Consider the following 13,135-nt stretch of genomic DNA (forward strand, 5'->3'; position numbering starts at 1 on the left):
CCCCCCCCCCCCCCCCCCCCCCCAAAAATATTTTCTTAGAAACATCAGAAAGTTAAGTCTGGTCTTCCCTGATTTTACTATGGGGTTTATTGGAAGCAGTTTGGGAGGCTTTTTCAGCTTTCAACCAAGACCTCCTTTAGGAAAAGTAATCAAGCATTTGGGATAAATGTGTATTGAAAGGTCTGAAAAAAAAATAACTTTCTTACTTTGTTATTCTGTGCATTTAAGAAGGAAAAAGGCTGCATGCCTGACTCTTAGAAATTATAGATTCTAGGAAATACCATGATTTTTGAAGTCTTTTGAGCACTGAATATTTGAGGCTAAATGTTACCTACAGGATGGGAGAAGTTACAAAATGTAGACTGTATCTTTACCATGAGGGGTTGGGGGGCACATTAACTGTAAGCATTCACATAACCCACCTAGCATCTGATCATTAGAGCGCAACCCAAAGTTTGGTGAATAATAATGGACAAAAGCAGATGGTTACTTTCAGAGCTGTTTGAATTACAGTGGCTTTTAAAAATAAATATTTATTTGGATTAAATCTATTATCACATGTAGCTTTTAAAATGTGAAAGAAATGTATGGTGCACCTGTTGTATCTGGTATCTCCATGACCTTTATGTTGGAAATTTTATCAAATCAAGGTGAACATTTCTATTTGATAACATTTTGTTTCCTGGCAGAGAATTATTCTCACTCTGCTTATCCAGACTTATCCCTCAGCACTTGGCATTCTTGGCTGCCTTTTTAGAGATTTCATAGCAATTTTGTAGTTAGTGAAATCTTACTGAATTAATTCTTAAGTTGGGGCTTCTTGCACTTACTGTATCATGAACAGTGTTTTCTGATTTCGGTCTTCCTGAGCACCTGCCCTTGTGTTCACAATGGGGTAACCATCTTAGGGCAGCTACAAGAAATTGCAAGCTAGAAAAAAATTTGGGAATGAATTTAATCCTCGAGTGTAGTTAGCTTTGGCAGCAGAAAAAAATCTAAAAAAGATGCATCTTTGAGGATAAACACCAGACACTAGTTTAAAAAGAGGAAATTGGCATTACATACCTGGTAGTGTATTATGTCCCTGGACACATAACAGTAAAATATAACATCTGATCTCATTTGCTGTCGCTCATGTAGACTTGATTTTTGGTATTCTTTCTTTTTTGTATAAACATAGAACTTGTGAATTTAAAAAAAAAAGGATTGGGGTGGGGAGAACTTAGCGTAAAGAAAAAACAAGGATCTTCTCAGCGGGGTTGTTTCGAATACTGCCATCTCTATATTAAAAAGGAAAAAGGTATGGGGTTTTTGTTTTTCCTCCACTGAATGTATTTTAATGACTCTGCCACTTTACCAAAAGGCAGATATACTATGACTTTTTCCAGTAAAACCATTGTTTCAGAAGTATTCAGTATTTGTATTTTTAATAAAACTATTTGAAGTTGTTTTCTGGTTTACAAACCCATTCCAAGCTTGCAAAAAATTATTGTTTTGCCTATGTAAGTCTTACAACTAAGAAACATATGTTATCAACTTTTATTATTGAAACCTTCTGGGGGGCTCAGTGCCATCTTGGAGTCTAAGAATCATTTTGCTGTGCATTCGTGCATTAGTTTGCTCATTGTTAAGAGGTCTATATTGGTGATTCTGATAGCAGTACTCTTTTTTTAAAAAAAAAAAAGAAGAAGAAATTGTCAAGTCCTGTCATTCAATAAACATGATACAGGATTATTCAACTTTTAGATCTAAATATTGCCCTCATTTGCTGAGTTAACTTCATGAGCAGAAGTTTTGAGGCAGCAGTTGTTTGCATAGACCACAATAAAAAAGAGCACTTACCTAACACATGCACCTTTTCCCCAAAAATTAGCCAACCAAAATTGGGATGCACGTGTTAAGCAGGAAGCTGGTTTCTTCATCAGAATGCAAATATGGACGTGGTATAACGTCTGCTTGTGGCTCTGCTTCTCTCCCAGTTTTGCAATGGCTATGAGAGGATTAAAAATCTAGCATTTCTGTGAAGGAGCCAGAGAGCTAGCCAAAGACAAGTCCATGCAGTCAATTTTTGGACTTGACTCTTGGAAAAATCTTTTTCTCTTCGTTCTGCCTCCCCAAAACAAAGTGTGTATTTTATTTGGGGTGCATGGTATATGAGAATATGCAGTATATTGATTATAGAATGGAAAGAATTGTAATAGTTTCTTCTTTTGAAATCTGCCACTTTCTATCAGAAATCACTTGTACAGTAAGTAAAAAGAAAATATCTAAGTTTTTTTTTTTTATTACTTATTTGAAGCAAACCCTATTTCAAAGAGTGTCTTTCTCTTCATAAAAAAATGCTCCGTCTAGAGGGTAAGGTGATGGTTAATCACTAATCTCAGTTTTTAGTATGTGCATTAAGATAATTCAAAGGAAAGAAAACAATGTCAGATTAGTTATTCATAAATTTTCACTTGGATTACTTGTGAGTTGCAATGGAAAAGATCAGAGGATATTCCTGTTGGAAAGTAACCATTCTGAATCTGAGCAGAGAAAGAGAGCAAGCAGTGTAATGCAGGTAATTATATTTCCAATATTTGTTGTTAAAAGCGGTGTTGACGTAAAAAGTGGCCCTAGTGAGCCTTTTCATTTTCACTTGTGCTAGAATATTTCTTTCACTTCAGTAAATGTATCTTTGTTTACTCTACTTATGCAATTCAAAACACTCAGAAAAAATTGATTATCTCTGCTCTCTGAATATAGAAAACAATAGCAGACTAATAATTTCTGTATTCACTGTGAGGTGTAGTAGTGAACATGCTGTGTTTCTCAGTTTGAAATCTGAAGCTATGCTTACACACATGCATACATTTATATTATGTACAAGTAACATAATATAATTGCATATATTATATGTATTTTAAATTATAAATGTTGTGGCTGGCTTTATCATATACCTAACATTCTCCTGGGAAAGTAGAGATAAATTAAAATGATGTGAAATCCAAGGCCACTTTAAAAGTAAGTTTTCCAGTTGAATGAAAAAATTACTGAAATTCAGTCTGAACTTTCAGTCACTCACTGTTGCTAGATAAATATTTATCTTGGTAGGTAAACAGAATTTATTTGCCTCATCTTTTTGATGCTATAACAACTTTGATGCATGTCCAATTCAGTGGAAAAGAGATTGGTGGTGGTCTTTGTTTCACACTATGAGAAGTTTAGTACTGATAGTATAGGAGGGGTTTTTAATGTATTAGTGGATTAACACTTTGCTCTTCACTCTTTCTTTCCCAGCAAGGAAGACTTTGTTAAAGTGGTAGGTCTTCTATTTTGAAGTTGTTTGTAAATTGATATACTAACAGTATCTCTTGATTTCTGCTTTTTTTTTATAGGTTAATCTTAAGAGACCATGTCCTTTCTGGGCTGATGATGGCCACTGTTCTATTAAAGATTGTCATGTAGAACCTTGTCCTGAGGTATGCATCAAAACAACAAAAGAAGGAAATGTGCTTCCTAAATATGACTTGAATTATTACTTTCAGGACATGGTGTACTTATGTGCTGTAGCAGATTTGAAAACCAATAAAATACGAAATGTTAGTTTCACTACTGTGACCCTGCACGTCCTCACCATTGTTAATTTTCACTCCTCCGTTTTGGCTATATTCCACAACCTTATTAGGAATGAGTGAAATTAGCTATATGGAAAGTACTATCAAACTTGCAAATACAATCAGATTATGCAAATACCCAAAAAATAGACATTTCCTCAATTTATTTATAAGCCCGTGGTTTAATTTTTAACAGTAACTGGGATTTTTTCCATAGAAAAGTACACATTGGCTAAGTGTACGTGTGGCAAGGGGAGGGTTTGGTTTGGTTTGGTTTGTTTATGATTACTTTTAAAAATGTCTAAGAGTGCAACACCTATTGCTTAAGGTGTCTCCTTTTTTCTTACCCTTTTCCAGTAGGTGATAGTTGTGGAATTTTGCTAAGGCATTTTCAAGTTTATTTTTATACTTTCTCCATGAAAAGTATGTTAATTAGCATGTTGACATTTATCAGCATCCTACTGGATTCTGAGTACTAGGTTATTACTTTATACTTTCTGTCCATACACATTGTCAAGTGCTTTTACATGGATAGGTAAATATGCCTATCTCCACTTCATGCTTACAGAAACTGAAGCACAAATAGTTTGTCTTGTTTGCAGAACCAGGAATTAGACCCATTCCTAACTTCTATCTAGGAGGATATGCTGTTTTCTGTGCTGCTTGCAAACTATTTTCTACATGTAATGGAGGACAATGGAACATGAATATTTATATCTAGCGTGTATGATTTTTTTTTTTTTTTAAAATATGCTCTGTAGTTTATCTACAATACTACTGTTTATGATGAGGATGTTGTATGTTAAAATGCAGATTTAATCAGAAAAGGGGAATGGGCAGTTCACTGTGTGGTGTGACCAAGTTAAAGCTGCTTTTGGAAGATTTTAACTTGCATTTTTTTCTAATGTAGGTTGTCTGATATTTTGTTGTATTTTTTTTCTTTAATGCTTAACTCTGGTTAAGCTCTGAAACAGATGGAGGGATACAGTTCCATCACTTTTTTTTCTTTCACTACAGAATCTTGCACATATCTTCCAGTGAAATCTGTGAGAGTTGGGTGTTTGTAAACTTGGTTTTTTTCTGAAAGACTTCTTTGAGAAGCTATATTAATGATGCTAGTAGCATAGTTCTTTATACTTAAGATTATATCTGTATAAGAAATGAACGTTGTTATGCCTTCCATCTGATTTTTATGTTTCTGAAAATCAGGTGATTCTATCTTTCCTATAGCTAGCTAACATAATTATGTGCATGTGCATCCTTATTAGTTATGACAAGGGTCTGGGTTAGGATTTAACTGGCAGCTTAATATAGCTGTTAAAAGGAACTTCCAACCTTCCTTAAAATCTGGCTAATTGCTCTTACGGTTGGATGTTTAGGGTACATGGTAGTGATGTAGCCCTCTTCATTCACCGATGACAAAATATTTTACAAAGATTGAAGTTTCATAATTTCCTTGGTAGTCAACCTAATAGTAATTGGCCCTTTCACACTATTATCCAAATAAGTGCTAAGAGTGGGGATACAGTGTGTATGTATGCATATTCAGTGCAATCCAGGAAGAACTGAAGTCAAAGTTCATGTTTTTATCAGAGTAGTTCTCAAGTTTCAACAATAGATTTGCCAAATTTAATTTCTGGGGCATTTTCATGGAATCATAGAAAAATTAGGGTTGGAAGGGACCTTGGGAGGTCATTTAGCCCAACCCCCTGCTCAAAGCAGGACTACCTTCAACTAGATCATTCCAGCCAAGGCTTTGTCTAGCCGGGTCTTAAAAACCTCCAAGGATGCAGACTCCACAGCATCTCTGGATAATCCATTCTAGTGCATCACTACCCTCCTCATGAGAAAGTTTAGGTTGGATATTAGGAAAAATTTCCCCTGCTGCACCTCGAGACCATTGCTTCTTGTTCTGTCACCTACCACTGCTGAGAACACTCTAGCTGTATCCTTTTTTGAACCCCCCTTCAGGTAGTTGAAGTCTGCTATTAATTCACCCCTCAGTCTGGTCTTCTCCAGGCTAAATAAGCCCAGTTTCTTCAGCCTTCCATAAGTCATGGACCCTGCCCCCCCACTTTATCATTTTCATTGCCCTCTGACTCTCCAACTTATCCACATCCTTTTTATAATGGGAGGCCCAAAACTGGGCACAGTACTCCAGATGCTGCCCTGCCAGTGTCCAATGGAGGGGAATAATCATTTGCTTCAGCCTGATGGCAGCGCTCCTACTAATGCAGCCCAGTATGGCTGTTAGCTGCCTTCACAACAAGGACACACTATTGGCTCGTATTCAGCTTGTTCAGCATAACCCCCAGGTCCTTTTCTGCAGAGCTGCTGCTTAGCCAATCGGTTCTTAGGCTGTAGTGGCATATGGGATTGCTCCAAACTAAGTACAGGACTTTGCTTATGTCCTTATTGAACTTCATGAGATTTCTTTTGGTCCAATCCTCTGATTTTTGTCTAGGTCTCCCTGAATCCTAGCCCTACCCTCCAATATATCTGTTACTGTTCCAGCTTGGTGTAATCTGCAAACTTGCTAAGGGGGCACTACATCCCCTCTTACAGGTCGTTGATGAAGATATTGAACAAAACAGGCCGCAGGATCAGCCCTTGGGTCACTCTATTTGATACCAGCTGCCATCTAGACATCAAGTTATTGATTATTGATGATCCAGGCAGTTTTCTGTCCACCTTACAGTCAGTTAATTTAACCCGTACTTTCTTAGTTTGCTTGCAAGAACATTGGGGGAGATCAGATAAAAAGCCTTGCTAAAGTCTTGCTATCGTGTCCACTGTTCTCCACAGAAGTAGTAATCTCATTGTAGAAGGCAACCAGGTTAGTCAGGCATGATTTGCTCTTGCTTATTCCATGCTGACTGTTACTCACCTTCTCTCCCAAGTGCTTAGAAATGGATTCCTTGAGGACATGCTTCATGATTTTTTCCAGGGACTGAGGGTGAGGCATATCTGTCTGTAGTTCCCTGGATCCTCCTTCTGTATCTGAAAGATGGGCACTGTTTGCCCTTTTTCAATTGTCCAGGACCTCCCGCAATCGCCACAAGTCTTCAAAGATAATGGCAAGCAGCTCTGCAGTTGCATCTGCCAACTCCCTCTGTACCCTCAGGTGCATACCATCCAATTCCATGGACTTGAACATGTCCAGCTTTTCTAAATAGCCCCTAACCTGTTTTTTAACCACTGTTGGGTGCTTACCTCCTCCCCAAACCATGCTGTCTGGTGCAGTAGTTTGGGAGCTGACTTGCCTGTAAAGACAAAAGGCATCAACTTCAGCCTTTTTCTCCTCATCTGTCACTAGGTTTACTCCCCCATTCAGTAAGGGACCCACACTTTCCCTGATCTTCCTCTTGTTACTGACATACTTGTAGAAACCCTTTATGTTAACCTTCATGTTCCTTGCTAGCTGCAACACCAGTTGTGCTTTGACCTTTCTGACTTTTATCCCTGCATGCCTGAACAGTGGTCTTGTACTCCTCCCTAGTTGTTTGTCCAAGTTTCCACTTGTAAGCTTTCTTTTTGTGTATTTAGCTCACTGAAGAGTTCCCTGCTAAGCCAAGCTGGTCTTCTGTCATGCTGGCTACTCTTCCTGTGCATCAGGATGGCTCATCCCTGCGCTTGCCATGAGGTTTCTTTTTAAAGTGCAGCCAGCTCTCCTGTACTGCTTTCCCCTTCACACTGGCTTCCCAGGAGATCCTGCCTATCAGTTCTGTGAATGAGTTGAAGTCTGCTTTTCTGAAGTCCTAAGTCTGTACTCCCCTCCTTCCTTCCTTTCCTCAGGATTCAGTATTTCAGCCTTAGCCTCTCATCAACCACAACCTGCCTCTGTCACCCCCACCTCCGTCTCAGTCCTCACTCTGGGCTCAGGCCCTACCCCTTGGTCTCAGCCTGTTTCTTTCTCATGCCCCTGTCCCTAGCAAGGCTCAAAACATGGCGTGTCCCTCAGACACCCCGGTGGCCTCCTTTCCATCTCTACAGTAGCCACCTGATCCTCTGGTATAAGTTAACAGCAATGCAAACAACACAAGCAACTGCTTTAAACTCAAACTCTCAAAGCCCTCTCTGGGTCACCATGCCATTGCAGAAATCTCCTTCCCACTCTCTGGCTCTTTTAACCCTGAAGTGGCCTGCAGGTCACATTCCTTGCCAGCCTCAGCTGGCAAGAACTCTTTCTTTTAAAGAGTTCAGGGCTAGTGGCCCCTCTGCCTCAGAAATCCAGGTTTGTGTCTCCTGGGCTCCTCCCCTTCCTGACCTGCAACAGATGTCCCCCCTTCACCTCCAGAGCAGCTTACTGCTGTTTCTCTGGCCAAGCTGCAGTAGTACCCATACTGCTTAACCAGTGCTCTTCCCTATTTTCTATTGCTAGGCAGCTAGCCCCACAATAGGGACGTGCAGCCTATGGGTCCCTACCTTCCCAGTCCCTTGCAGCTAGCCCAGAATCAGCTGTTCTCCCCTACCTGGGGGCATATGTGCTGTGCCTTCTCCCTTTAAAGTAATGGAGCCTCTGGCTCCCTGTTATAGAACCTAATGAAGTTCACCCATATAATTTAATAAAAGTGTGTATGTTCACATAGTTCTAGTTTCAAGTGTAATAGTTACTAAATAGTTTGTTCTTAGACTGGATTAAAAGCAACTGGCATTAAAACTTACCCCGATCGAAAGCTGTGGTCAATAATACTATGTGAACACTCTTAAATATTGTGTTAGGTGTTACTGCTTCACTGGGCAAACTGACTTGCAGTGTAGATGGGTCAGTTCTTCTTACCTTGGGTTGGAATATCCTATTGAAAACCAGAAGTCAGTGTAACAAGGTAACTAAAGAATTAACTTGTAGGAAACAGTTTTTACCTTGAGTAGGTTAGGTATGAGTATTAAAGCAACATCTGAAACTTGCAGAGACTACATTCTGGCATAACCATTTCTGTGAACTGTGTACAAAATAGTAATTTGTCTTTGGTGTTTGTGTGTTTTATTTTTAGAGTAAAGTCCCAATTGGAATTAAAGCTGGGAGCGCTAATAAAGTAAGTAGTCATTTTATTTTTAAAGCAACTTTTCCAATAAAACGTATCCTAAAAGTTAGGGGTTAAATGTAGTTAAATATATTGTACGTTTTCAACCCTGGCTTAGAGATAAACTTAACATAATGTTCTGTAATCTGTGTCGTTTGTGACTAGCTTTTACTTATACCAAGTACCTTTTTGGTATTAAGAATAAAGACTGTCTAATACATATTATATACATTGAGCCAAGAATACATATTATGTAATTGACCCCCAGAAGGCAATCTAACACAATATGTTGGCTTTATTGAGATGCTGCTTCCAGTTAGGAATATAGTAGTTTAGTGCATTATACCAGTCACAAGTAAGATAGAAGGGTAGGATCTGTTAAATACTGCAGAACAAGCTATGCATAGAGCAACTCTGTATCATTTTTCTGTTTGCTGTCTATTGTGAGCCTGTTCGTTGGCTCCTAGTTATGCAGTATGCTGGGTATTCTAGAACATGTGGGCTTGCGTGACTACACACGGCTGGGGTGATGTGTATGCTTAAAGCATCCAAATAGAGCAGAATTTCAGATGAGGGAGCCATCTTGAGTACAGAGCAAACAGATTTTTTAGAGTGCAGGGTCTTTCCCTGATTTACATGAAGGTTGATTTCAAGAGAGGTTTCCCAACACTGAATTCTGATTATTTTTTTTTTAAGTGTGTCTATTTTTAGCTTGATATGAGGCCTTGCTATCTTTTGTGACCTATTTACAGCCTCTTGTATTGCTGCTAAATGTTTTTAAAACTTTTTAGAGGCACTTAACAGTTTCTAAGGGCTTTATAGATGCCACAGAACATCTCATTATCCTAAACCAGGTTTCCATTTTTAAACTAAATTGACAATGACAAGAGGCTACAGAATACTAAATGCTCCATTACATATACTTGACAGATAACAGAGACTTTCTTTCCCTTATAAACTAGGGGAAATCTATGGGATTTGTAGAGCTTCCTTTTGACAAGAGTAGTAGAATCTCTTATTGGTTCCATAATGACTTCATAAATTTACTTGTAGAATTCAAATGTGATAAACAGTAATAAATGCATGTTTTTATATGCTGCATTCAGTCCTTTGAATTAAAAAGTCATCCCAAATGTACAGTATGTTAGTTTAAGCATTTAGCTAATTATTTGGGTTGGTTCCTGAGTGCATTCTCTGTTCCTGCTTGCCTCTAAGCTAAAAACTTCTTCCTAAAACCAAGAGTTTGTTCTCAAATCGTCTGTGAAGCCTTATAATTAAAGTAACCTCCTGGTTACTAAATAAGAGAGGCTATGGGCCCCTCTACACATGACATTTTATGCCACAATTAATGGGTTTAATTGCAGCATATGTGGCAAGGATGCTACACATGTACCCAGTTCAAGGCACCATAAAATGGCAAACCAAGCATAAACAATATTCCATGTGCAATAAAGAATTTTTTTTATGGCAGGTTTGTATAGCATCTTAAAATGAACTTGTGGCATGTCCACAGACTGGGTCTGTGGCTGGATGTCTGACAATCAGCTGATTCTTGAACATCAGCCCTGGACCTCTCCAGGTATCCAACCAGCAGTGCTGACAAGCTTGGCAGCACTAGCCTGCGGCAGCTCTGGATCTCCATCCTGCCCTGAACTGTCCAACCGACTGATTGTTGGTCTTGGCTTGCAGGGCAGTCCCAGTTCTCCAACTGGATCCAGAGCTGCCCTGCTGGGGCCACAGGTTTGGGCACACTAGCCTGCCAGAGCTTTGGGCACAGTATTTAAATTTCCTTGGTTGGGGGGAGGGAAGCCCTTGCACAGTTCTAGGCCTCACAGTTAGCTAATTATCAGTTCTGGAACAGCTCAGTGTCTTGAGCTGGCCCCTTGGCTGTCCAGTGTTGACCCTAGCCCTGGGACAGCTGCTAGTGATGCAGGGCTGCAGGCAGTTGCTGGTGCAGAAGAGTCCCCCTGCATTGGCAAAAAGACAAGGTGTAATTGGGATCTGATTCCAAATTCATGCCTACTGCCATGTACATGTGGCATGGCAGGAGAAGTGATTTTTTTGGGATTGGGGATCAGATCCTGTGGTGCCTCTTAAGTTAATGTGTACTAGGGACCCAAGAAACCTATATTTGTATATTTTAACTGCTTTGTACTTAAATCGTAGTTATGCAGGTGTAAATTGGCCATAGATTGTGTGAATTTATGCTTTTTTGGGGTTATTTGTTGCATGTGGTTGGGGCGGGGGGAGTTTGTTTAAACTAGTTTAACACCACTAAAGAATAGTGTAAACTTTTCATTCATCCACATCCCCAACATTCTTCTGACTTTTAAGGTAACCTTTGATATTTCCAAATATAATGTATCCCTCAACCCACTAAAATTAAATAAATTAATATCTGACAGCATATTTCTGTGAAATAACAAAGACCACCTGAATTAATGGTTCTTTGTGTCAGTTCATGGATTGGTCCCCAGAGTGGGAAGAGAGAAGTGGGAAGCAGTATTCTTGGTAAAGCTACATGTATTGTTTTTTCACTACCAAAATAGAGACTACAACAATTGTTATTCTCCATTTAAAAATAAATAAATAAATCTAAAACGCTGCTAACCAGATGCTTTGGGTTACTTAACCAGCTTCCAGTTTTTAAAGCAAGCAACAACTTTCCAACTTGCTAGCTGCAAAGAATTCTGCCTACAGAATGGTGTCCTAACCTTGTCATCTCATAGCCTAACTGCTGTCATCATACTTCCTTTTTTTAATTTGTAAAAATAAAAATGAATATAATTTATTTAAATTCAGTTTTTAAAATAAAATTCAGGGAAGGTTTTAGTGAAGTGTCTGATGTTATTAGTTCCATCACCTGACAGACCATAAATGTCTGTGTGTTCATCAGGACATCCAAATGCCTTCAGAGAATTCCTGTTTTTAAAAACGAAAACAAAAACATGAATTCTACCCAGTTCTCCTAATTCTCATCCACAAAACAGGTAAAATACATGGAGAGCAGTATGTTTGTCCTTTTTTCATTAAAGACAGTTGAGGAAAACTTCTTGCTGTATTGGGAACATAGTAGTGGAAGCCCTCATGTAAGCACTATTCCAGCAGTTTCTATTATTTTTGCTACTGTTGATAATCTGATATGGCAGTTAATTCAGAAGCCATCAGCAATTTATCTACAGTTGAGCTAACACTGGTGTAGCTGAACTGATTATTCCGTTGCTGAAAACCTCTAACTTTTATATAGCACAGACAAAGCATGAAACAGCCCTGCCAAATTTCTTTTTTAAGATGAGGTAATGCAGCTTTCATGCTAATGGAGGTCACCCTTAGGTATGTCTTGTCAAAAAAGGTTATCTGTTCTTCAGAGGCTGTAATATTCCAGGTGTTTCCTACGGCATCTACAACTGCATCTACTTCCAGGTAGTATCCTAAATACTGACTAACCTATGACTTTCAAATGTGGAATTACTGATGACTCTGAGCTTTCTAGAGATCTAAATGGATGAAGCAGGACAAAGGGTCAGTCTTCTTCAAATGCTTGTAGCTTCTGGATATTAGAGCACCACTATTACAATGTAATTGTATATGTAGTTTATAATTAGTATTAAATACCCTTAAATAAAATTTAAGCTAGGGGTGCAGTGATTAAAGATTTTTCTTTACTAATACAGATAGCCAATTTATTAACCAACCATATCTGATAACTGATTTATAGGAATTCAGCTGGGCAGCATGGAGAGCAGTGCCCTTGCAGTTAAGCCTGGGTGGGGGTGGGGAGCAGATCGTGGCCCGCACGATGAGGGAGGGAGTGGGGCTGGGACGGGCAGCAACTGCCTAGCCAATGCAGTGAATGCAATCCTGGGGCTGGGAGTTCAGTGGAGCCACAGGTGGCTTGTCCAGGGGGACATGGATGGATGGATGGGGAGAGAGGGCTGGACAGCTTCCCACTGCTGGACACACCACCGGGGAAGACATGCGCCTTCCCCAGATTTGTGCGCAAGGCGAGGGCAGGCTGCCAACTGGGCTTAGAGCCAGGGACTGCGCCAGCTTCTTCTCAGTGTGGGAGCTGCACCAGGGCAGGGTGGGCTCAGCTGTGTGGGTTTGGGTAGCAACGGTGCTGGGAGGGGTGGCTACAGGGGGGCTATGGGGAATTTTGGGGTGGCCATAGCCCCCCAAGCTTCCCCTAGTGTCACCCCTGCTCTGGGTATTTTGCTCTCCTGCCTTCCCCTTGGGAGTGCCCTGAGCAGGGGTGATGTTAAGGGGAGGCTTGGACTATAGCCACCCCAAAATTCCCTGTAGCCACCTCTCCCAGCCCAGGCCCCCCACTGGGAAGAGGCCCAAGCAGCCCCTCACCCCGAGCATGCTGTAGGCAGCCCACCCTCCTCCTGTGTGCAAATTGTGGGAGGCACGTGTCTCCCCCTGGGGTGCACACAGCAGCAGGGAGATGCCCACCCCCTGCCACCCTTGGACAAGCCGCCTGTGGCTCCGTTCCCCCCCCCCCCCCCCCCCCCC

The 13,135-nt window shown here is 40.2% G+C and overlaps 1 protein-coding gene across 1 annotated transcript in view; it reads left to right on the forward strand.

Moving 5' to 3' along the window:
- Positions 1-13,135, forward strand: part of ERO1B (endoplasmic reticulum oxidoreductase 1 beta) — a 66,402-nt gene that overhangs the window by 19,070 nt on the left and 34,197 nt on the right. The window contains exons 3-4 of the mRNA XM_019527279.1: positions 3,378-3,461; positions 8,591-8,632. Coding sequence (XP_019382824.1) covers positions 3,378-3,461; positions 8,591-8,632 — 126 coding nt within the window. The remainder of the gene's footprint in view (positions 1-3,377; positions 3,462-8,590; positions 8,633-13,135) is intronic.

Source organism: Gavialis gangeticus, unplaced genomic scaffold, assembly GCF_001723915.1.
Source record: "Gavialis gangeticus isolate Ggan-Ray unplaced genomic scaffold, GavGan_comp1, whole genome shotgun sequence".
Classification (NCBI taxonomy): Eukaryota; Metazoa; Chordata; order Crocodylia; family Gavialidae; genus Gavialis; species Gavialis gangeticus.